The 25,953-nt window shown below is 44.5% G+C and overlaps 1 protein-coding gene across 4 annotated transcripts in view; it reads left to right on the plus strand.

The window, feature by feature from the left end:
• Positions 1 to 1,148: 1,148 nt before the first annotated feature.
• The window catches only part of ptprh (protein tyrosine phosphatase receptor type H), a 95,103-nt gene continuing 70,298 nt past the window's right edge, over positions 1,149 to 25,953 (plus strand). For all 4 annotated transcript variants that reach the window (XM_041178112.1, XM_041178115.1, XM_041178114.1 and 1 more), the window contains exons 1-2: positions 1,149 to 1,376; positions 19,396 to 19,423. In XM_041178112.1, coding sequence (XP_041034046.1) covers positions 1,320 to 1,376; positions 19,396 to 19,423 — 85 coding nt within the window. In that variant the 5' untranslated portion in view covers positions 1,149 to 1,319. The remainder of the gene's footprint in view (positions 1,377 to 19,395; positions 19,424 to 25,953) is intronic.

A 25,953-nucleotide genomic window follows, 5' to 3' on the forward strand; every position in this document is an offset into this window, starting at 1 on the left:
AGACATACACACACAAACACACACACAGACACACACACAAACATACACACACACGAACAATTTTTCCCACACAGACATACACACACACACATACAGACATATACACGCACGCAGACTTACACACACACAGACATATACATGCACACAGACATACATACACAGATATATACACGCACACGGACATACACAGACACACAAACAGACATATACACACAGACATACACATATACACACACAGACATACACATATATACAGACATATACACGCACACAGATGTGTACACACACATATGCACACACAGATATATATGCACACACAAACACACAGACACAGGCATACACACACACAGACATATACACACATGCACATATTTTTCCCACACAGACATACACACACATACACATACACGCAAATATTTTTCCCACACAGACATACACACACAGACATACACATGCATGCAGACAAATACACGCATGCATACATACACACAGATATATACACGCACACAGACATACACACAGACACACACACAGACATATACACACAGACATACACACATACAGACATATACACACAGACATACACACATACAGACATATACACACACAGGTATGCATACAGACATATATACACATAAACACACACATACAGAGGCATACACACACACACACAGACACACACACAGACACGCACACAGAGACATACACACACATGCACACACACAGACATACACACAGATACATGGACACACACACAGGCATGCACACAGAGACATACACACACATGCACACACACAGACATACACACAGACACATGGACACACACACAGGCACGCACACAGAGACATACACACACATGCACACACACAGACATACACAGATGTACACACATGCACACACATATATATACACACACATACGCACACAGAAACAAACAGACGCACACAGGCATACACAGTAAAACGAAATCCACTCATGGGAATCAGCAAGCTACAACTGGAGGCAGCAGTGTCAAAACACACCCGAGACCTGGGGCAAGTCATTCTATACACATAATATTTCCCCAAACAACAGTTAGATTGTGTGTAATAAACCGAGGGCCAGTCTGCAAAGCTGGCTGCTGTTTCACTTCCTCATTGGGCTGGGTTCTGTTAATAGGTACGGAGCGAAGTCTACACCGTACCATTGAAAATTGTGTAATGAAAGCACAGGGGGAAAGGTCGATCTTTCCTGGCAGACAGAAATGAAGGGATTCTCCGGCAGAGTTCATCGGCAAAGAGATTTCTGAGTTGATGTAGCGATTTTCAGTCTATACCAGAATGGGGGACAATTTGAACCACTGGCTACTGTTCTTACTGACACTGATTCCAGAATGGGTAAGACATCTCTTTCCGATTAAATATTCTCCCCCAATCGAATTGCTCCCCATTTATGACATATCCGCAGTTTTGCCATCGTTTATTTTAGGGAAAGATGAATTTGGTGAAGTTTAGCTTCAAGTTATCTCAAGGTGACGAGGAGGGGGGGGGGAGAGAAATGGTATACTCAGAGGTGAGGGTTACAGAGGGGAGAGCGAGGTTAAAAGGGGAGAGTTTGTGGCGAGATTGAGGGTTACAGAGGGAAGAGTGAAGGGGGAGAGTGAGGGTTACAGAGGGGGGAGTGAGTGAGGGTAACAGAGGGGACAGTGAGTGGGGAGAGTGAGGGTTTCAGAGGGGAAAGTGAGGGTTACAGGGGAGAGTGAGGGTTACAGAGGGGAGAGAGAGGAGAGAGGAGAGAGTGAGGGTTACAGGGGAGAGTGAGGGTTACAGAGGGGAGCGAGAGGAGAGAGTGAGGGTTACAGGGGAGAGTGAGGGTTACAGAGGGGAGAGAGAGGGGCGAGTGAGGGTTACAGGGGAGAGTGAGGATTACAGAGGGGAAATTGAGGGTTACAGGGGAGAGTGAGGGTTACAGAGGGGAGAGAGAGAGGAGAGTGAGGGTTACAGAGGGGAGAGAGGGGGAGAGTGAGGGTTACAGGGGAGAGTGAGGGTTACAGAGGGGAAAGTGAGGGTTACAGGGGAGAGTGAGGGTTACAGAGGGGAGAGAGAGAGGAGAGTGAGGGTTACAGAGGGGAGAGAGGGGGAGAGTGAGGGTTACAGGGGAGAGTGAGGGTTACAGAGGGGAAAGTGAGGGTTACAGGGGAGAGTGAGGGTTACAGAGGGGAAAGTGAGGGTTACAGGGGAGAGTGAGGGTTACAGAGGGGAGAGTGAGGGTTACAGGGGGGAGAGAGTGGGGAGAGTGAGGGTTACAGGGGAGGGTGAGGGTTACAGAGGGGAAAGTGAGGGTTACAGGGGGAAGAGTGAGGGTTACAGGGGGGAGAGAGTGGGGAGAGTGAGGGTTACAGGGGGAGAATGAGGATTACAGGGGGGAGAGAGTGGGGAGAGTGGGGGATACAGGGGAGAGTGAGGGCTACAGGGGGGAGAGAGTGGGGAGAGTGAGGGTTACAGGGAAGAGTGAAGGCTACAGAGAGGAGAGTGAGGGTTACAGGGGGAGAGAGTGGGGAGAGTGAGGGTTGCAGAGAGGAGAGTGAGGGTTACAGAGGGGAGAGTGAGGGGGGAGAGTGGTGTAGGACATGGTTTTTGTGTTATGTTAAATGTTTTTGCTCTATGGACATTTCTCTATTGGAATTCCTCAGGTTTTTCTAAATCTGAGCTGCTCAATACTTGGTGATTAATATGAAGCACTAACCCAGCAGTAGTTGAAAGGGGACATGGAGTAACCATGCTTCTGAGGAAAGCGAGTTAGACTGTTATCTGAAAAGAAACAATGAGCAAGATTACAGGGTGAAGGTGGAAGAATGGCGTTAAGTGAATTGCTCATTTGGAGAGCAGAGGTGATGGGCTGAATGGTCTCCTGCTGTTCATTCTGTGTTAAATCACACTTGGTGTAAAAGGGAAGTGTGATCATCAACAGGGCTGTTGGCACCTTGTACCTTTGTGACTGATGATAAATTAATTAGAGTAAGTAACAAGTGGTGATGAATACCAAGAGATTTACTCTCAATGACTGACTAGTCAGTCTGATCCATGTGCAGATGGTGTAGAGTGGAACATTTCATTGTTAGCTGTTCTGCAAGCTGAGGAATTTTTAAGAAGTATGATTCTTGGGATAGAGACGTCATTGGCAATGGTTAGCATTGAATACCCATCTCTAGTTGCCCTGAGAAGGTGGCACTGGGTCCTCTTCTTGAGCCACTGTTGGGTAGGGAACTTGGCCTTTGTGGTGGTTTGATACAGCTGACCGGAGAGAGCAGTGAAGTGTCGACCGCATTGCTGTGGGAGTGGAGACACCTCTTACTATTGGAGAACCAGCGTGGCCACTTTTACTTTTACCATCACAACATGCAACTAACCGTTCAAACTGTCCTCGAGGACCTGATTCTGACCATCAGCTGGGATCCACAACAGGCGGCTGATTTCCTGCATAAAATTAACACCTAGAGAGCAGGACACAGGTGGAAAGTGCTGGAAAAGCTCAGCAGGTCTGGCAACATCTGCAGAGAGAGGGACAGAGTCAACATTTCGAGTCTGTGTGACTGTTCCTGCAAATGCCACAGACATTGAACAACTGATGTCGGTTTGCCATTGTGAACAGGAGGAATGTACAAAACCTGGCACTGACTGCTGACGAAGCCAGAATTAGAAAGCGCGACTCTTCCTGGTTAAGGTGGGGTCAGACTTCTGCCTGGAAAGGTGATGAAGAGTCCAAAGAAGAGACGCATTGGACTTGAAACCTTAACCCTGTTTCTCTCTCCACAGATGCTGCTGGACCTGCTGAGTTTTTCCAATGCTTTCTGTTTTTATTTCAGAGTTCCAGCATCCACAGTATTTTGCCTTTGTTTTAGGATGTGGACGGATTTCTTTTTAAAAAGTTCAGAATAAAACTGCACTGAAACTACTGACCAAGCATTTTCCTGACATGAAAGGGGAACTCATTCTGGGGTTGCAAAGATTTGTTCTAGTGCTGACTTTGGTAAGCACTGTGAATGTAAGTGACCTGGAGTGACTCAGGCTGTACTGGGGTCAGTGTCCAAATCAGTGTCGCTTTCTTCGTGACACTATTCTCTTCTGTTTAGCCCTCATGTCACAGCCGATTCACAGGTAGCGACAGAGACAGCCGTGGGCCGATGCAAAATGGCTGTGGTCACACCCATCTTATCAGTTGTTACAGGGACCAAGTAAGTTACCAGTGGCAGCATGGTCTGCTCAAACGTAACAGAGTTACCTAGCAAAAAACGAAATAAACCGAAAATTATGAGGAACTGAAACTTCAAGCAGAAAGCAGTTGCATAGAACCTAAAATTAGCCTTAGAGGCTGAGAACAATTGAAAGGAAGATTTTGGCTATCAGTAGCCAAGGGAGTAGATTCATAATGTCAGCGTTGGGATAGGGTGTAAATTTCGTTTCAAGGATTTTTTGTCAATCAGTGATCTTCTTGCCTATCAAAGATGATTTGGTCAATCAGGAACGCACAAGAACACAGGAGCAGGAGTAGGCCACTTGGCCAATTACATCTGCTCCGCCATTCAGTAAGATCATGGCTGGTCTGATTGTGGCCTTAACTCTACTTTCCTGCCTGCTCCCCATAACCCTTGACACGGAGTGGGCCATTCAGCCCTTGAGCCTGTTCTGCCATTCAGTTGGATTACACCTGATCAAATACTTTCTTGTCAATCAAAGATCTTTGACCAAAGACTCTCCTGTAAAACACCAGATGCTCCTGTCGATCAAATGTATTAAAGGTAATGCAAATAGTTTCCACTTCTTCAAATGTCATACATACTTCCTGTCATACTTTCACTGTCATATTTTATTGATAATGCCTCTTTCATTGTAAAACAGTATGCCATTAGGAGCAACCCCAACGGGGATCTGCTAATAATGCTATATTACAGCTTGTCCGAGAGCACAATAATATAATACGGAATTTAAATGTGGCAAAGTCATAACAAAGAACAAAGAAAAGTACAGCACAGGAACAGGCCCTTCGGCCCTCCAAGCCTGCGCCGATCATATTGCCCGTCAACTAAAACATTTTGCACTTCTGGGGTCCATATCCCTCTGTTCCCATCCTATTCATGTATTTGTCAAGCTGCCTCTTAAACACCACTATCGTACCTGCTTCCACCACCTCCTCTGGCAGCGAATACCAGACACTCACTACGCTCTGCGTAAAACACTTGCCCCGCACATCACCTTTATAGTTTTCTCCTCTCACCGTAACTCTATGTCCCCTATTAATTGACTCTTCCACCCTGGGAAAAACCTTCTGACTCTCTCTGAACTTCATTTGGCCTACTTTGCTCCATCTGTTCCAAACCCCCCCACACACAGTATAAAATCCATCATATTTCTACTTCTCTTTAGCTCCAAAGAAGAGTCATGTGGACTTGAAACGTTAACTCTGTTTCTCTCTGGACAGATGCTGCCAAGTGTAGTGAGTTTTTCCAGCAGTTTCTGACTTTATTTCAGATTTCCAGCATCCGCAGTATTTTGCTTTCACCATAAATGTTTAATGCAAACCCTTGGTTTAATGTGATGGAAGGTTAAGTTGGGCGGCAGGTCGTATGATAAGGCAAAAAGGTCATTGAGAAGCTGACAGAACGCTGAGATATCCAACAGGGGATGTGCCTGTGTCTCCGATAGTGCTGGAGTGTCCAGAATCAGAGTGGGTGCAGTGCAACTCTAAAGCCGTGCTCCTTGTTTCCATTCTGGGAGTGTGGGATCATAGAATGGTTACAGCACTGAAGGAGGCCATTCAGTCCACTATGTCCATGCTGGCTCTCTGCAAGAGAAACCCACCTAGTCCCACTCCTTTTTCCCATAGTCCTGCAATTTTTATTTCTTCAGCTAATGATCTGATTCTCTTTGAAGACCTCAACTGAATCTGCCATCAATGCAATCTCAAGCAGTGCATTCCAGATCCTAACCCTTCACTGCATAAAAAAAGGTTTTCCCTCATGTTGTTATTGCTTCTTTTGAAGATCCCCTTCAATTGGTGACCTCTGGCTCCTGATCCTTTCACCAATGTGGACAGTTTCTGTCTCTCTCCCTCATGGCTTTGAATATCTCTATCAAATCTCCTCTTAATCTCCTCTTCCTCAAAGGTAAATAAGTTGTAAAATAAGAGAGAAACGATTTGATAAAGCACAACCTATTCTCATCTTGTAACACACCCAAGGCTCTGCATATTGTCACGGATCCATCTCTGTTGATTTAAGGTCCCAGCTGATCACTTTTTTCAGCCTGTACAATCACACTTGATGGAAAGACTTAGCACGTTTCTCAACTTCAGGATGCCTCAACGTGTTGTGAGGCGGCCTTTCGATAAAGCTGAGTTATTTAAAAATCCCAGAGGGAAACTTTAAACAACTGTCATAAGCTATATTTTTTTAAGTAGCATGTTTGAGTTGCAACTCTAAATTCAGGAATCAGACCACAGGTTCTTGAGAGGTTTTTGTATTAAACTAAATGAAACATTTTATTAAGTTGCAACACATTAAACACATACACATGGCTAAAAATTACTACTATAATAACTTTTAACAAATTCCTAAACTAATCTCCACTAAGGCAACAACAACCCATAGACTTAACCAAGCACCAGGCAAAGCATTTTCGCCTTACAAATTCAAAATGAGGTTCCCTTCACTTTGGTTCCTGTGGAGTCAGTTGGAGGCTTACAGCTGCTTTGATCTTACATTGCCTCTACCCCACACACAAAAACTGCTATTCTTATAACTAGCACAACTCACTGAATGTAAATCTTCATTGTATCACTCTTCTAACAATAAAACCCCTTTCATAGTACCAATTTTATTAGTAATATAAACCTATTGCTTGATCTCTGCCCCTAAAGTGTCAGATTTCACCCCACTTCTTGAATGCTGTATTCAAAAAAATGCAAGTGCCCTCTACCTCTCTTACATCTCAAAACTAGCATGCATCAAAGCACCCAGACCAGCTGGCTTTAATCCAATTAAGACACACCTACAGACTAAACTTCTATTTTAAAACAAAAATATTTTCCAGTAATATAATATACATCAATAGCTTCACGACATAACCCCCACCCCCATCGAAAAATGAACCGTCCTAATTCAAAAAGACGGCTTCATTTTAATAGCCCATCTCACACTATCTCTTATACTTATTACACTATTATATTACCAGATGCATGCATTAACATAACAAGAAATATACATAAGTCCTTGGTATCAACAGAAACCATTCCAGTTCAGTGTCCAGGCTTTAAAAATGTCCAATTTTCTTTTAAGCTTCAAACTCTTGATAACTCATCTGCGAACAGATTTTCTCTTCCAGCAATATTTATAATCTGTAGATTAAATGGTTGTAACAATAGACTCCATCTGAAAAGCCTTACACTTTTGTCTCAAAATTTGTCCAAAAACTTCAAAGGATTATGGTTTGTATAAACAATTGTTTCTGGTGAATTGTTTGCAACATAAATTTCAAAATGCTGCAATACTAACACCGAACTCAAAGTTTCATATTTGATCATTGAATATCTTCTCTGTTGTATATTCAGCTTCCGTGAAAAATACTCTATTGGTTTTTCAATTCCAGTGTCATCCTCTTGCCTGTATCACTTGCATCAACAGCCAACTTAAATTGCTTGGCATAATTAGGTACTGCCAAAACTGGTGTCATTGTTAATACAGTTTTCAAATGATTAAATGACCTCTGACACTCTAGTGTCCATTGAAACTTCTTCTTCTTATTAATAGTTCAGTCAGTGGTGCAACCGCACTGCTAAAATTAGGTACAAATTTCCTGTAAAACCCACTCATGCCCGGAAATCTTAAAACTTCTCGTTTTGCTGTAGGCACTGGGAAATCCATGGTAGCCTTGACTTTCGCATCTCTCGGAGTCACTTTATCAGTCCAATGGTATGGCCTAGATATGTAACTTTTGCAAATTCACTTTTAGCCAAGTTCATCACCAAGTTAGCTTCTTGTAGTCGAGTAAATAATTCTTCCAGATGCTGTAACTGCTCCTCCCATGTCTGACTGAAAACTATTAGATCATCAATATAAATGCACAATTGCTCAGACCCACAATTACTTTGTCAATTTTTGAAATGTTGCAGGTGCATTCTTCATACCAAATGGCATGACTTTAAACTAATGTAGTCCACTTGGCGCTACAAAGGCTGATATCCCCTTTGCTCTGCCCAACAATGGTACTTGCCAATATCCTTTCAGCAAGTCAATCTTTGTGATAAATTTCGACTGTCCCATTTTCTCAAAGCAATCTTCCAACCATGGTATGGGGCATGAATCCATTTTTGTCACCACATTCACCTTTCAATAGTCCACACACAGTCTTTGAGTTCCATCCGGGTTTCAGTACCAGTACAACAGGCGAACTCCAGTTACTGCAACAAGACTCAATGATAACATTTTGAAGCATGAAATCAATTTCTTTTTGTACTTGTGATAACTTTGCCACATTTAATCTATAAGGTTGTTGCCTTATTGAGGATGACATTTCTATACATACACTGCGGGCAGAATTATCCCCCCATCGGTGGTGGGGGGGGGGAAAGTTGAAGAGCTGGCGCGCGGAGACTCGGCTCTGATTGGCACCCCCAATCGGGGGCGCACCGCCATTTTACGTGGGCGGGCCAGTTAAGGCGCACCCAGTGTGACGTCCAGGTTGGGGGGGGATTCCCAAAATCGAGAGTGCGCTCTTTCACGCATGCGCACGATAGAGCACATTCATCTCCCTGAGGCTAAGTGCAGCCTCAGGGATATCGGCTCCACAGTAAAAAATCTGAAAAATGGAGAAAAAAAAATTCCCTGACATGTCCCCTCATGTGACAGTGTCACATGAGTTGGGACATGTCCATCACATTTAAATACAATTTAATTACATTTTTTAAAACCCGCCCGTGGATGAGGTCTCATGCTTTTTCTAATGCCCGCTGGGGCTCCTGGCCTGCCTGCCAACCTTAAGCTTGGTCGGGCAGGTCCATTCTTTACTTTAATGACTCTGTCAGTGGCCTCAATTGGCCATTGACAGGTTGGTGGGTGCACAGCCGATTCTGCCGAGCCCCTACCTACCCCAAAGTTTAAATGGGGCGCGGTGACATCAGGAGTTCCGCCCAACGGCATCTCGTGTCATTTTAGGCATTGGTGAGCAGGAAATCCTGCCCCATGTAAAGCTAAATGTGTCTTTCCCAGCTTATTTCCGCAAATAGGTTGGTGCGACTGCAATAACTTTTTCAAATCACTTTGACACTTGCTTGGGAGATGACTCAATATTTAAATTAAATTTTCAAGCACCCCCTCATTATCCAATTTGATTAGAGGACAATCAATTTCAGAGTCCCACACTTCTACCTCTTTTTCATCCACCATCACTGATACCTCTTTTTGTTCCTCTCCACTGTCAAAGTACTTTTTAAGCATATTTACATGACACACCCTCTGCTTCTTTCTTCTATCTGGAGTATTTATTAAATAATTTACTTCACTCAACTTCTTTTCAATCCTGTAAGGCCCACTAAATCTTGTATTTAATGAATCACCTAGTACTGGTAACAAAACTAGTACCTTTTTCTCCAGAAACACAACTGCGAATTTTAGCTTTCCTATCTGCTTTCACTTTCATTATTTGCTGTGCTGTCTTTAAATGTTCCCTAGCCATCTCACATACTCTTTTCAATATTTCTCTGAAATTTGACACACTACCCAGAAGAATAGTTTCTAAAATAAAAGCAAAATACTGCGGATGCTGGAAATCTGAAACAAAAACAAAAAAATGCTGGGAAAGCTCAGCAGGTCTGTCAGCATCTGTGGAGAGAAAGACAGAGTTAACATTTTGAGTCCATATGACTCTCCTTCTTAGCTCTGTCTTTCTCTCCACAGATGCTGTCAGGCCTGCTGAGCTTTTCCAGCGCTTTTTGCTTTTTGTTTGGAATAGTTTCTGAACTTTGACCCACCAATTTCTCATGGATCAATTTCAGTGGTCCCCTTAGCTCATGACTATAAATTAGTTAAAAGGGCTAAAACCGGTCGGTTTTAGGAGCTTCTTTAATAGCAAATAACAAAAATGGAATTCCTGTAACCCAATCCCATGCATAATCCTGACAGTACGCTCTTATCATAGTTTTTAAAGTTTGATGCCTTCTTTCCAAAGCTCCTGGTGACTCCGGATGATGAGCTGTTGACTTAAACTGTTTTATCTCCAAACTGCTCACCACTTCCCTAAACAGCTGTGACATGAAATTTGACCCCTGATCTGATTGTATTTCCTTAGGTAAACCATTGGGTGGGCTTGGCAGGAATGGGCTGGGATGGGCTCAGCGCTAACAGCGCCGGCGGGGGTGGGGGGAGGAGGGAGAGTCGGGGCCTGGGCTCTTAGAGCACAGAAATCTCCCTGAGGCACAGAGCTGCCTCAGGGAGATTAATTTCACTCTCAAAAATTGAAAGAAAGAATAAGTAAAAGTATTCAGACCTGTCTCCTCATGAGACATTGTCACATGAACTGGGACATGTTTATGAATTTTCTTGAAACATTTTATTGAATTTATAAACCCTTCTCGAAACCTGACCCCCCCCCCCCCCAATGAGGTTCCATGAAAAATGCGAAGGCCGCCTGGGCTCTCCACCTGCCCCATCCCCCTTCCCACCTCCCCCACCCCACCCTCCCCACCCTCCCCACCACCACCCCCCCTCCCCCTCCTCCCCCCACCCCACCAACCTTAAGGTTGGACGGGCAGCCCTGACAATTAGTTCAATTAGATTATTAATGGCCTGAACAGGCCTTTGATAGTTCAGCGGGTATGCAGCCAACTCCGGCACGCGCCCATCGCACTGAAGTTCGGAATGACGCATGGTGACATTGGGATGCGCGCGTCATTTTTATGTGTCGGCGTGCGGGGCCCACCCCTGCATGCTGAACAGAAGATTTTGGCCCATACCTTGTAAAAAATTTAATTAACTCCTCCGCAATCTGCTTAGATGTGATATTTCTTAAAGGTATCGCTTCAGGAAACCTGGTAGGCACATCCATTATGGTCAATAAATACTGATTTCCACTCTTAGTCTTAGGGAGGTGTCCTACACAATCAATCATGACCCTGGTAAAAGGTTCTTCAAATGCTGATATTGGGATGAAAGGCACTGGCTTAATCACAGCTTGTGGTTTTCCAGATATTTGACATGTAGAACAGGGGTTGTACAGAATTTGGCTACATCCCTGTGCAATCCTGGCCAAAAAAATACCTCTGTATCTTTTCCTGTGTTTTCCTAATTCCTAAATGTTTCCCCATTTGAATTTCGTGAGCAATCCTCAGAATCTCATTTCTATAACCTAATGGGATAACAATCTGATACACCTCCCTCCAGCTTTCATTTGCTGAGACATAATCTGACCACCATTAAAATACCTTCCCAAAGATAATAACATCTGGAATACAGTTTGCTTATGTTTCTGAATAAACTTCCTGATATTACTGTTTTAATTGCAAATCATTTTTCTGTAATTCCACTAACCTCTTTGAGTTAGACACTTCAGCTGAACTGTCCTGCATTCGTTCCTCCTGAATAATGTTATTAAATACAGTGCCAGCTAATTGGATTTCGACACCTCCTTCTTGCTTTTGAACTACCTGCTTATTTTGTTCTTCCCCATGATCTCTTTACAACACAGGAAACAATCCAGGATGTTCCTTTGGTAACACTTCTGTTGAAAACACTTCTACAGGCTGCTCAACTCCATAGGCATCACCCATATTTGCGAACCAGATGCGATCATTAACCAGAATAAATTGAACCCCTGTGGCAATTTTTCCACCACTCCAACTAAAACTTCACCCGTCTTCCATTTGCTCTTTAAATTTACCTTCCACAATGGAATAGATTTATCATCTCCATTAACTCCACTTATTGTTATCTTCTCCTGCCACACTCCCTTTGAACAACAAATATTATTATTCCACAACATTAAGGATTGACTAGCTCCTGTGTCTCTTAATTTTTTAACATCTTTACCTACTCCACCCTGTACACATGGAAAGACTTTCCCTTCACATACAAAATCTTTAAACTTTTCTTCAACCTGCTCCTCAGAGTTCTCTTGAATAAACTATGAACACATTCCTGCTCTTGTAGCTGCAATATTTATATGGCTACATTATATGGCAGTATTTATATTTATATCCACTCCCAATATCCCACCAGTCAGCGTGACTGCAGTGTGTACCATCTACAAGATGCACTGCAGGAATTCACCAAGGCTCCTTTGACAGAACTGTCCAAGCCCACGACCACTACCATCTAGAAGGACAAGGGCAGCAGACACATGGGGAACACCACCACCTGCAAGGTCCCCTCCCAGCTGCTCACCATCCTGACTTGGAAATATATCGGCCGTTCCTGCACTGTCGCTGGGTCAAAAATCCTGGAACACCCCTCACTAACAGCGCTGTGGGTGTACCTACACCACATGGACTGCAGCGGTTCAAGAAGGCTGCTCACCCACCACCCTCTCAAGGGGCAATTAGAGATGGGCAATAAATGCTGGGCCCAGCCAGCGAAGCCCACGTCCCATGAATTAATTTTTAAAAATTAAGGTGGTAGCTGACTCTGATAGAGTCAGTGCGGAGAGATGCTATAGACCCTCTCAGGTCTGCAGATTATGATTCCTTTTCATGAACCCCACTTGCTCAGTGGTAGACCTGTTGCTGTTGCATCAAAAGGTTGTTGGTTCAAGTCCTACTGCAGTACTTGAGAACAGAAAGCAAGACTAATACTCCAATGCAGCACTGAGGTAGTGCTGTCCTGTTGGAGGTGCTGGTTTTCAGGTGAGAGATTAAACTTGAGGTCCTGTCTCCCTTTTCAGGTGGGTATAAAAGATCCCACAGCACTGTTTCAAAGCAGGATTATCCCTGGTATCACCTTCACAATCAACATCGCAAATGCAGGTTATCTGGCCATTCTGTGTGCAAATTGGACTAATAAAAACTGAAAATTCTGGAAGTATTCAGCAGGACAGGCAGCATCTGTGGAGAGAAGCAGAATTAACGTTTCAGTTTGATGACCTTTCATCAGAATTATCTGTTGATTAAGAATAGTTCTGATGAAAGGTCATTGCAACCGGAAGCATTAACTCTGTTTCTCTCTCCACAGATGCTGGCAGACCTGCTGAGCTTTTCCAGCATTTTCTGTTTTTATCTCAGACCTCCAGCATCTGCAATATTTTACTTTTGTGTTAGCGCGAATTGCGAGCCGTGTTTCCTGTATTAGAAAGGTGACTACACTTTGCCAGTACTTTATTGGCTGTTGAGCACCTCAGGGCATCCTGTGGTTGTGAAAGGCGCTATATAAATGCAAGTCTTTCTTTCTTGCTTCGCCCTCCTGCTTCCAGAAAGTGCTGCACGATGAGAGGGTACAATAGTCACTGTGGCACATCCTTAATAGTGTCACAACAATGCAGCAGATTGTGAGGAGTTCTTTCGTACAACTGGTTGATTTGATGAGAGAGAGAGTAGCAAGTGGCAGTTTAGGGTAGGCAGCACAACAGAGAGAATGGCGACACTCTATCTGTTTGCCAGTTGTGCCCGGCTTGAGGTCAGAATGTGATGCTTACCAAGGGATAGTTGCAAACCAAGCTACAGCTTAGCCTGCAAAATATCCTAAGGATAGTGGACTGGATACCAAGCTAGAGTAAAGAGGAGGTTGAAGAGATTTGGGGAGGTGTTTATAAGTGGACACACACATAGCAAGGCAGAAGTAGTTAGGAAGAGAATTCTAGAACATGGGAGGATGTTGGTGGAAGCCTGGGTCCTGAAGAAATCGGGGGAGATGCACTATGGGCCAGAATCGGAAAAATGGGGATCATGATTAGGAGCTGGAGGAACCCTGGATAAAGCGGTCGATTGATTTTCCCTCTTTTGGCTTTAAAGCAAGGCCCCATCTGTCCTCTCCAGTACACAGTAAAAAATATTCCAAAAGGCCTCTATTTCAAAGAAGAGCAAGGGAATTATCCCCAGTCTCGTCACAAAAACAGATTACCAGGCTGCTTCTTGTGGGAGCTTGCTGTGCACAAATTGTCTGCTGCATTTCCTGCATTATACACAAGTTGCTCTTGCAGAGAGCTGGCACAGATGCAATGGGCCAAAAAGCCTCCTTTGATGCTGTAGCTGTCCCATGCTCACTGAGTCTACACTTAAAAAAGTGCAAACATTGGCTGGAATGCATTTTGGGAAGTCCTGAGGTCATGGAAGGTGCTATACGAAAGCAAATTTTCCTTTTTTCTTTTTCCAAACCACCTTCTCAGAGCAGCTAGGGATGTGTTGTTAATGTTGGAATTGCCAGCAACGTATACATAATGTATACTGAATAATAAAAAGGAAGGTTTCCATGGAGAAACGTCTGGAGGGATTTGCTAACTTACACCCTACGGAATACACTTTCCATGATGCCAGTTTGGAGAGGCGCTTGCAAGAGCTCAGAGTGGCACTTTCTTTTTCGTGAGGGGGGGCCTTTGGAGGAGGTGAGAGGGGATGTGAGATCCTCCTGGGTCCCTCTTCTGTCACTTGGTTAGTCCCTCGGGTCTCAGAGAACATTAGACTATGTCATGGTGTACAAAGTTCCACCTAACCCCTCTCCCCGCCAGCTCTCTCTCAAGGTTTAGAGAGTATTTCCTCAAATGTGTCAGAAACTGCTTGTGGACCAGTTGATGAGTGTCCAATCCTTTGTGCCTTAGAATCTTGGACCAGTGCTGAGGGACATTTAATGACAGTATGGTACTTTGCTTTATTAGGAGAGTTTATGGGAAATTGGTTAGGAATACCCGTTAGAAGATTAAATTTCTGAATTTACACCCCCAGTGACGAACTTCATGGAGAGCGAACGTGGGTGGGAAATCCAGCAGAAACTCACTTACCTCCATCCCCATGGAAATCTTGGATTACATGATTTCCCTAAATGCACATTTAGTACAGCTTTGGAAAATCAGGAATATGCCGCAAATAAAATACGTGGAGTAAGGATCAAAAGTGATCTAATTGGAGTGAATAAAATGGTTCGATAGGGTTGATAAAGAGAAACTATTTCCACTGGTTTGGGGGAATGTAGAAAAGTGGACACTTTTCCTGCAGTACTGATGGAATGCTGCACTGTTAGTTTGTCTAGAAATTCATTGGGTGCCAACTGGTTGCTGCATCTGACTTGGTATGCCTGAGGGGCACCTGATATTGGATCTCAGACCCCATTCCAATGGAGAAACTTGCTACCCATTGCTATAGGCAACTGTCTCGCGGTGAGGCTTCAGATTTTAAGTTGCCGCACTGCAGCTGCATCTTCAAGTGAACACGTAAAGAGGAAAAGGAGAATGATTTTGGAGGGGGTGGGAGGGGTGTGGGCAAGGCGGGCATCAAATGGTGAGCGGGGTGGGTAGACGAGGGGCGCGTGGCCTGCACCCTCCCACGATTTTAACATGGACATTGTAGATAAAGGTTTGGCACGTACAGGGTTAATGTGGGACTGAGCACAATACCACCCACACTGTGATGTAAGAGAACACATGACCCGCACCTAGGGGCCAGTCTAGTTTTGGACAGAGCTGTGTGCACCAGCAAGCATGGAGAGAATTCCTAGCTTGTACCCTTTACTGTGAATAGGTACATAGTTCTTGTTAAGAAATACATAAAGCTAACCTACTTAACATTATGAAGACTTTATTAAGACCTACCGAACTATATCCAAGGTCGTGCAAGAGACATATTCACACTCAGCCAAGCATTTTTTTAAAAACATATATCTGATCATAGCCTCTAAGTGCTCCCTTTAAGGGCCGCTGGTCAGCGATTGTGTGACAAGCTGGCATTGCTGAACAAAATGGCACCAGCCCCAGAAGAAAGCAAACAGTAAAACCTGGGAAATAAGAATGCTGGTCTGAACTGTTTCTTCCTCCTGAGGTGCGACTTGTGTTCAGGGCAGCCCTGTGGAACATCCAACGAGCGAGATGTCCCCTATTTGCAGGCACAAAAGGAGGCTATTCAACCCATCGAGTCCATGCCTCAGGTCTGTAGACCAACTTGGTCAGTCTCCCTCAAGAAGCAAAAATGTGAGGAGCCCTTCAGTGGTGCACACAGCATCCATGACGAGAGAAACAAAGTTTATCTTTCAGGTCAATGAGCTTGCATCTGAATTGGTGGGCTGGGGGGTGGGGGGGGGAACTACAGGTTGAACAGTATTTTTAAACAAATGGAGAACAAGGGAATGAAGGTGGGGGGTGGGGGGGAAGGGGGGAGTGGGTTGGTGGTGGAATGAGGCACTGGGGAGTGAAAGGAAAGGGGACAGCAGGAGAGAAGAAAAGGGAAAGTCTTATAGGGCGGGATCTTCCTGTACCGCCAGCAGCGGGAAATTTGGCAGCTGGGGAGAATTTATTTGGCGCGAGGCCAAACAGCAGCTTCCCGGTGGTGGGATGAACTGTAGGAATTCTGTTCTCAGGGCTTCGAAGGTGGGTCGAGCATCCCCACGAGCAGCGTCGCATCCATTAGCAAGTCAGGCAGGCTGGTTAAAAGGCCACCCCCTCCAGAATTTATTTCCCCCTCCAAATTAAGTTCCCACCAGCGAGAAATTAGAACGTTCATGCTCACGGCTGTAGGTAAGCGTTGTGCACCTGGCGAGCTTCACTTCTTCCATGATTAGCGGTGAGTTGCTGCGGCACCTTGTCCCCTTTGGGGAGCGTCTGCCCATGTCTGCCCATGCTGGGGATCGGCCAGGGGGCAGCGCAAGTTGCGTGGAGGATGACCAAGGGAGGGAGGAAGGGTGAGTGGGGAAGGGTGGAGCAGTGGCCAGGCAAAGGGGGAAGGGACAGTGCAGGCTGTCCGGGTGCCCTTTAAATATGGCGTCCAGGCGTTCGACGTGGTGAGGTAATGGCGAGGAGGGCAACTTCCTGCGTGCCTCCACTGCGAAAATCGGCGAACCCCTCACGGGTGTGTATCTGGTGAGCTGACCGGCGCTAACTCGTGCCCCATCGCGGGAATGGCTGCTGCTTCCGCACCTCCCCTCCCACCCGGAACTTAGGCTCCAGAACGGAAGATTCCAGCCACAGAGTGGTAGGCGGGAGAGATTAACTAACAAAAGGGGCGATGGCGTAAGGTGGAAAAGGAGATATTAATGAGGCAAGTAAAGAAACAAAAGGTGGCTCTTGAGGAAGTGTAACTGACTGCAGCAGAATCATTACCAACACCAACCGTCTGTGAAAATGGGAGCAGGGATTATGAAATGATTAAACATTGAATTCAACAATTTTAGATCATGGCTGTTTCCCTTTCCACAGATGCTGCCTGACGGTGAATATTTCCAGCACTGTTTGAGATGGCAGACTTCCAGCCTTCTACTCTCAATTCAACCGAGTCTATTGACTTTGAGCTCCACAGGGGGTTTCTATTTATGAGTGAATTAATTAGAATAGGACATTAAAGGTCACCTTCCCATACCACAGTGGCAAATGGAATTTAATCCAGATAAGTGTGAGGTGATGCACTTGGGCAGGACAAACAAGGCATGGGAATACACGATGAATCCTAGGATCCTGGGAAGTACCAAGGATCAGAGGAACCTTGGTGTGCACGTCCACCGGTCCCTTAAGGTACCGGGACAGGTAGATAAGTGTTTAAGGAGGCATATGGGATACTTGCCTTTATTAGCTGAGGCATAGAAAAAAGAGCAGGGAGGTTGTGCTGGAACTGTATAAAACACTGGTTAGGCCACATCTAGAGTATTGCGTGCAATTCTGGAATCCGCATTATAGGAAGGATGTGATTGCACTAGAGAGAGTGCAGAGGAGATTTACCAGGGTGTTACCTGGGCTGGAGAGTTTTAGTTATGAGGAGAGATTGGATTGACTGGGGTTATTTTCCCTGGAGTGAGGAGATTGAAGGGGGGCATAATTGAGGTGTATAAAATTATGAGGGGCATAGATAGGGTAGACAGGAAGGAACTTTTCCCCTTGGTGGAGGGATCAATAGCTAGAGGGAATAGATTTAAGGTAAGGGGCAGGAGGTTTAGAGGGGATGTGAGGAAGAATTTTTTCACCCAGAGGGTGGTGATAATCTGGAACTCACTGCCTGAAGGGGTGGTAGAAGCAGAAACCCTCTATGACTATGACTCAAGGAGCTTTATAATACAATACGGAGGTGAGGTGTTGAAGGTTGACTGGTTGTGGGGAGATGTTGGCAATTGGATGGCACTGGCCTTGGCATAGTTTCAGCCCCAGCTTATGAACAAAGTGGCTGCTGGTTTAGAAACAGCTCATATGATATATGTTGCGATATATATTTTATGTGATGTTATGGTAAATGCTGTATAATATTGTAGTACAGAGTTACACATGGTGTGATAGGTGTGATATATGTTATCTATTCTATTATATATGTTTTGGTAATATGTGTTATGACATATGATACGTATACATAGAGACTGTGGTATGTGATTTTTATATGTGTGTTATGAGACATATATATTTTGTAATAGATGCTAAGATTATATATGCTGTGATATATTGTTTATCCTATGATATGTTCTTTATTCTGTGATATACATTGTGGGTTTTTTTTATTCTTTCACAGGATGTAGGTATTGTGAAGGCCAGCTAGCATTTGTTGCCCATCCCTAATTACCCTTGTACTGAATGGTTCACTAGGGCATTTCAGAGGGCACTTAAGAGTCAACCACACTGCTGTGGAGTCACAAGTAGGCCAGACTGGGTAAAGACAGCAGATTTCTTTCCCTAAAGGACATTAGTGAACCAGATGGGTTTTTACAAGAATTGTTGATAGTCATCATGGTCACCATGAGACTGGCTTGATAATTCCAGATTCATTAATTGAATCTAAATTCTACCAGCTGCTGTGGTGGGATTTGAACCTGCGCCTCCAGACCATTAGCCTGGGCTCTGGATTACTAGCCTAGTGACATTACCATTATGCCACTTTCCAGCCCCACAAACACTGACAGAACATTGCAGAATGTGGGAGGGGTGTGAGGGAGTTGGGGGGGGGGGGGGTCGGGGGCAGTGGGGGAAGAGGGGAAAGTGGGAGTGGAAAAGGCAGGGAGAAGTCCGGAATGAGAGAAGAGGTGAAATGAGGGAGGCGGGGGAATGAGGGAGTGGGAATGAGAGGGAAGGATGGATTGGGGTGGGAGAATGAAGGAGGGGAAAATTGGGGAGGAGGGGCTAGAGAAGAGAGTGGAAGAAGTGATGGTTTCCAATGATCAGGAATTTGGGAAAAATAGATCATTTCAATAATTAAGCTTTTGAAAGGTAGGTTTAAGAGCTGTTATACTATCCCTTCCCTAATGCACTTATTTTTTCTCAACAGGAGGCAGTTGACATCCGAGATTGTTCTGGTGAGTCCCACGATTTTATTTAGATTCCAAGATATGATAAATGTTCTGTTGGGTTGCGTTGGTGAATATTCTTTTGTTCTGTCTGAAGTTAATTGAGTTCTTGTAAGACTAACATTCTAAACTTCAGGCCAAAGTAATCTGGTAGCAAAGTGACATTGGCTTAATCAGGCTATACAAATATTCACAGTGCTACCTTAGAAGATTCTCTCGTCCTCCCTGTGCTTGTTGAATGACATTCCAAGCAACATTGTGATTTTAAAATTCTCATCCTAGTTTTCAAATCCCTCCCTAACTCTGTAACTCTACAACCTCTAAAACTTCTTAGATCCCTGTGCCCCTCTAACTCTGGCCTCTTGACTATCTCTGACTTTAATTGCTCCATCTTCGATTGCCTAGGCCCCAAGCCCTGGAATTCCTTCCCTAAACCCCTCTACCTCGCTTTCCTTCTTTAAGACACTCCTTAAAGCCGACCTATTTGACCAAGGATTTGGTCATCTGACCTAATACTTGCTTATGTGACTTGCTGTCAAATTTTGTTTTATAGTGTTCCTGTGAAGCACCTAGGAATATTTTATTACTTTTATGTCACTAGATAAATATAGGTCGTTGCTGCTTTGTTCACTCCCATTCATCACTCTGTAAATCGGCCTTGCACTCGCAGTGACCTGGTGCGTGCCTCTACTTTCCCATACATAGGGTGACCATAGAGATCCTTTGTGATGTGTACAGGATCCTATGACCATGAACATGCTTCCACACGTGTTCTCCTGTCTGGGAAATGAACTGGAAAGGGCTCCCAATGAGATGAGATCAACAGGTTTATCCTACATAGAGTGCATGAGCATAGACAGAATAGATTTTTCCATTGATCTGCTGCGTGTTTTCCCTAATGTCATCATAGGCTCAATCGACAAAGAAGTCAGCTGTCCCTGAGCTAGCTGGAATACGACTTATTTATGTTTTTACGCTCAATTCCCCCTGGCTGATGACTTTTTTTTCATTTCATTTCCCAACAAACCTACCTCCCACGCTAACTGAAACGAAAGAAACCATCTACACTGGTGGCTTATTTTCCTCAATTATATGACCATGTGCTGAATGACTCTCATCATCTTACAGCCAATAAAAATACGTAAGGCAGTTTATGACGCTGAACTATCTGCTACCTTCACCCAGGAGGCATTCTCATTATTTTTTATTATTATTCTTTCATGGGATATGGGAATCGCTGGCAAGGCCCATCCCTAAATGCCCTTGAACTGAGTGTCTTGTTGGGCCATTTCAGAGGGCACTTAAGAGTCAACCACATTGCTGTGGGTCTGGAGTCACATGTAGGCCAGACTAGATAAGGACGGCAGATTTCCTTCCCCAAAGGACATAAGTGAACCAGATGGGTTTTTACAACAACGATTGATAGTTTCATGGTGACTATCACTGAGACTAGTTTTACGTTCCAGGTTTATTAATTGAATATAAATCCCAGCAGCTGCTGAGGTGGGATTTGAACCCATGTCCCCAGAGCATTAGCCTGGGCCCCTGGATTACCAGTCCATTGACATTATCACACCACAGCGCGCTGCACTGCACTACACTGCACCACCCCCACTCCCAATTTAATTAAATAGTGGGTGGATGTTAGGCATTTAATGCTTTTCTTGTAGCAATTATATCGCATGGATTAAACGAAAATCCCCTCCAGGTCAGATAAATTAAAGTCCCAAAATGTTACACTAGGACTGATCACTGATGGGCACTGACATGGTGAATCACCATGACAACCCTCAAAGCAAACCAGTGTGTGGGAATTCCTCTGTGTGATCATACTAACCAATAGGAAAGTGGGATAAATTGAGTTGTGAGGTCGTTCATGTTTGTCCATGATTTGTGCCCACCTCTGAAGTAACAGTGGGCATTCAGTGGGTCACCACAGTTGGGCTTGGTAAATGATCAATTAAAGTGGCTTCATGCCTCAGCCTTGCATGGATTGCTGTGGCTGTTGAGACCTATGAAAGAGAAACGTAGATGTGCAGAGCGGCATAGAGACAGTGCCAAAGTGCCCAGGTTGTCATGATGAGGGGGTGCATTGATGGGGGTGCCTGCTCCCACTAATACCAAGCCCATCAGTCTCTGTATAAGTAATTCCTGAGGAGGAACACTGCATCATAGCATTAGCATTGTAATGTGAAAGGGAATGTACACACAATTGGCATGTCATTATCAGCCCAGGTTGCACCCAACCTAATGGCATCAAAGCTGCTATTAACAGGAATTCTTTTTGGGCTTCAAGTTTCAAAATTTAATGAGCATGAGTTATAGTGACGGCTTCCAAATAACTCCTAGTAGGCGTTGGCAGAAATGAACCTTGCATCAATAGTGTTGCCAATGTCATCAGCATCACCTTTGACATTTTCATTTAGTGTAACCAATGGAATGTTCCACTGATCTGCAATCATGTAGGTCTGTTTGATGAAATGAAATTTTAGCTCATAATTAAACACACTCAGAAGCCATGCTGTGATACTGGGGACATAACAATGCAGAAAAAAATACAATGGCAGCCTGTGAAGCTTATCTTACTATTTTTGTTGTTCTTAATCTATCATACTCTGTCGCCACAGCGATTACATGACTGGAGGGGAAGTTGGAGGGGAAAAAAAAACAATCGGTGCCCATTCTATTTCTCTTCAGTAATGTTTCCTTGTACCGTTAGCTTTTTTATTTATAATGCAAAACACTGAATAAATTTTTAGTCATGGCTGGGTTTGTTCACCTGAGAGCAGATAATGGTTCGAGAAAGACTTCGATTGGGTGGAATCATTCCAGATTTGCCCTGAGTGCGGTAGCGGGCGTGAGAAAAGACTTTTACCCACCGGCCGCAGTGACGGGTTTTCGGGCCGTGTCGGCCACTTCACACTTCATTAATTGCACAGCCACAGGAACCATGTCGTCTCGCTGGCGGGCAGCCTCTGAATCACCCGCTACACCGTTACCTCACCATTTCCACACTCCGGGCACCATATCTAAACTGTAGCCACATACACAGTTCTCAATGCTTACAGCCCAGGACTGCTCCAGTGAAGACATGGACCTGAAAGCCAAGAATAGTTCAGTGACCTGTCCCTGGAGGCCCGCCGTGATGTCTTCCATCCCCGTTCTGGCCGCAGGAGGTCCAGCAATCTCACCACTCCGGCTTGGTAGGCGATGGCAGTGGTGGTCAGTGCCAATGCTGCACAGAAGAGGTTGGCCATCCAATGCAGATAGGGGATGAATAATCTCATCCAACCCACCAGGGTAAGGCAGCCATCTTATCACTTTAAACTCACACACTCACAAGCCCATCACACATTCACTGACATCTCACTCACTGCCAGCTCAAGAGACATCACCACTCACTCTCTCACACACACCCTCATATCCCCATGGCCTCATCTCCTCTGGAAACTGCCTCCTCAGCCCTCACCATCTTGAAGCCTCTTGAACAAATCAAGTTACCCCCACACACACCCTAGGTTACCCCCCTTCCCCAGTGCAGCTACGTGCCCCTTCACTGCTTCTGACCCCTCTGACATCCTGCAGTAAAAAAAAGGAACTCCATGCTTCTGAATGTAGCAGAACCCCAAGTACCTAGAAAAAAAACACACGCTAGTGACACGTGTGAATGGTGAAAGGGTAACACACGAGGCGCCCTGCTCCTGTTCTCCAGCTCCTCTCTGTTGTAATGTGCCTTTAAGGGTTTGCAGCATGACATCACTAGAAGGAAGTATGTCATGCGATCTAGTTTTAGTTTCGTTTTTGCTTTCACCAGAATGAGCGCACACAGCTCTGCAGCTCTGATGTCTTCAAGGTTTATGTCTCTGCATAAATGTTCCCAAGTGCCTAGTCTCAACGAATGAAGCCACAATGTGTTGTATAATCCCTTATGAGTGAGTGGTGACTTTAAATCATTATAAAAACACAACACTCTCTTGTCCTTATAAAAGGTCTGTTGAATCCTTCCCACTGTCTCCCTTATTGCTCAGAAGAAAGTGGAACAAATAGAGTAAAGTCTCTAGAAGGAGGTCAGTGTAGAGGAATTAAGATTAATGTTGTGAGATAGGCAGGGGCTAGTGATCAGGTGGCAGCGACATAACAAGACACACTATTACTTCTCCTCATTACCCTAGATCTAATGGCCCAGCTGAATGGATGATTTACACGGTGAAATCCCTAATTCTTAAATGTAGAAAGACCAAGGAAGATCTACACATCACAATGTTACACCTAAGATCTACACCTTTAATGTCCACAAGATTCCCCAGTTTGAATTGGGATGTAGCTGAACTAACATCTGGATTCAAAATGTTGAAACAGCTGAAACACAGAGTGATAGTTTCCTGATTCAAGTGTGTCTGAACCAGAAAAGCAAGCTGTAAAAATTTGCCTAGCAGTCGGGAATGAAGGTTTACACAGGCTGAATGCGTCTGGATTAACAGCAGAAGAGATAACAGCTCCGCAAAAGCTATGGGCTACATTGGAAGACCAGTTCAGAATCAGGTTAAACTTTTCCATTCATCAATTAGAGTTCACGTCATTTCAACCACAGCCTGCAGAATCCATAGACCACTTCATCAGCAGATACAGAGGAAAGGGTACATACCGTGATTGCTCAAATGCAGAGCCTGCACACGGAATTGTTGAGTTGGTAATTGTATCCACTCCCATGGAAGCATTCCAGAAAGATCTGCTAGACAGGCCCAAAACATATCACATTGAAGAGCTACTACTCAGGGATGGATTTAAGTATGAAGCAACACTTGTAGGTCAATGAAGCTTACAGACCCTAAGCATAACCCCAATTGTTGATGCGCTCACTAGAATGCCTAAACCTAGCAAAATATGTGGAAGATGCACCGAGGAAATGCCCAGGTTTTAATCAATTCTGCAAAGCATGTGGCAGAAAAGGGCCATTGAAAGCGGCAGTGACTAGAACAAAGGCTGATGCAGCTACAGAGAGCCATGCACTGATCCAAACAGACTGTACACAACAGGTAGCTTTATGCAACAAGAATGACCATCTGGTACCCCATTAGAAACATATACATGAGGTCACTGACAAGCCAGAAAATGACAATGATGAGACAGAGAGCAGTGAACACGTGTTTCACACCACTGAGCTCATGGAGAACATAGACACCATCTCACTGTCCCAGATTCGAATTATCTGCCTTAAGAATGTTGGTAACTACTCATTATTGGCCAAGGTTAACATGGACAAGTACCAACATACTACACCTGCGAATTCTAAAAGACATGCATCAACAGACTTGGAGGGCCATGGCGAAACCTACTGCTGTGCAACTCGCAGCATACAACGGTCCACTCATTCCAAGGGCAGGTTCCATAGTCCTGGAGTGCAAGTACAATCAATCCTTCCGAGTGTCTAGATCATGGAGACTAAAGGCCCGGTTATCACTCGTCTACCAGCACGCTGTGCCCTCACACTAGTGACAATCCATAGAATTAGCCAGACTTAACAAGGCAGATCAACCTCAGAAACTACTCCCTATCGCCTCAGTTCATGACCTAACATCAAAATATCCAGAATGTTTCAACAAAATTGACCGTTTCAAGGGAGATACAACGTTACAATTGCAGGAGATTGCAAGTCCGTCACCACATTAATTCACCACATTAGTGCAGCATCTACTTACAAGAAAAACTGAAGGTCAAATTGGACAAAATGGAGAAAGACGGAATCAGTAGGAGGGTACAGAATCATCAGAAGAGTACAAGAGCGCACAGACTGGTGCAGCTCAATTGCATGTGGCATAAAAAAGGACGGGTCATTGAGAGCATGCCTCTATCCATGGTGTTTAAATGCTGCTTTGAAATGTTGTTCTTACAAAATACCCACATTAGAAGAGTTAGATCGAAGATTGCAGGTGCAAAATTCTTCTTGAAGCTTGATGCCAGATGTACTGATCAGTATATCTCACGGCAAATGCCCAAGGACTTAGCACATTTTGTACCGCATTCTGATGATATTGTTTTCAATGACTTCGAACTGGAAGATATTCTCCAAATTAATCTGGTACATTTGGCATTACACAAATGCCAGCAACTATAAGAGGAAATGGCGAAGGATTCCACACTGTAGAAACTGTGGAAAACCATCTTTTGAAGGATGACCTGATTCAATTCAGCATGTCCACAAATACATGAGACCATTTTGACCTTAACGGAACGAACTAGGCATCTCCCAGGGAGTTGTTTTTAAAGGAAAACCAGAATCTTTGTGTCCTGATCTCCTTCAACAACTTCACCACTCACACATGGGCATAGATTGGACAAGAAGTCTCACCAGAGAGGAGGTTTGTTGGCCGGGTATGAACAATGGCAATGAAGTCGTCATCTTGAAGTGCGAGGCATGTCAAGAGCATATTCCACATAAGCACAAGGAACCATAGATTCCATATGAAGTTCCTCCCCATCCTTGGCCCAAAATCGTATCTGACCTTTTCCATGTCCACGGCACTGGCTTCAATGTCATC

Source organism: Carcharodon carcharias, chromosome 31 (assembly GCF_017639515.1).
Source record: "Carcharodon carcharias isolate sCarCar2 chromosome 31, sCarCar2.pri, whole genome shotgun sequence".
In the NCBI taxonomy this organism is placed as follows: Eukaryota; Metazoa; Chordata; class Chondrichthyes; order Lamniformes; family Lamnidae; genus Carcharodon; species Carcharodon carcharias.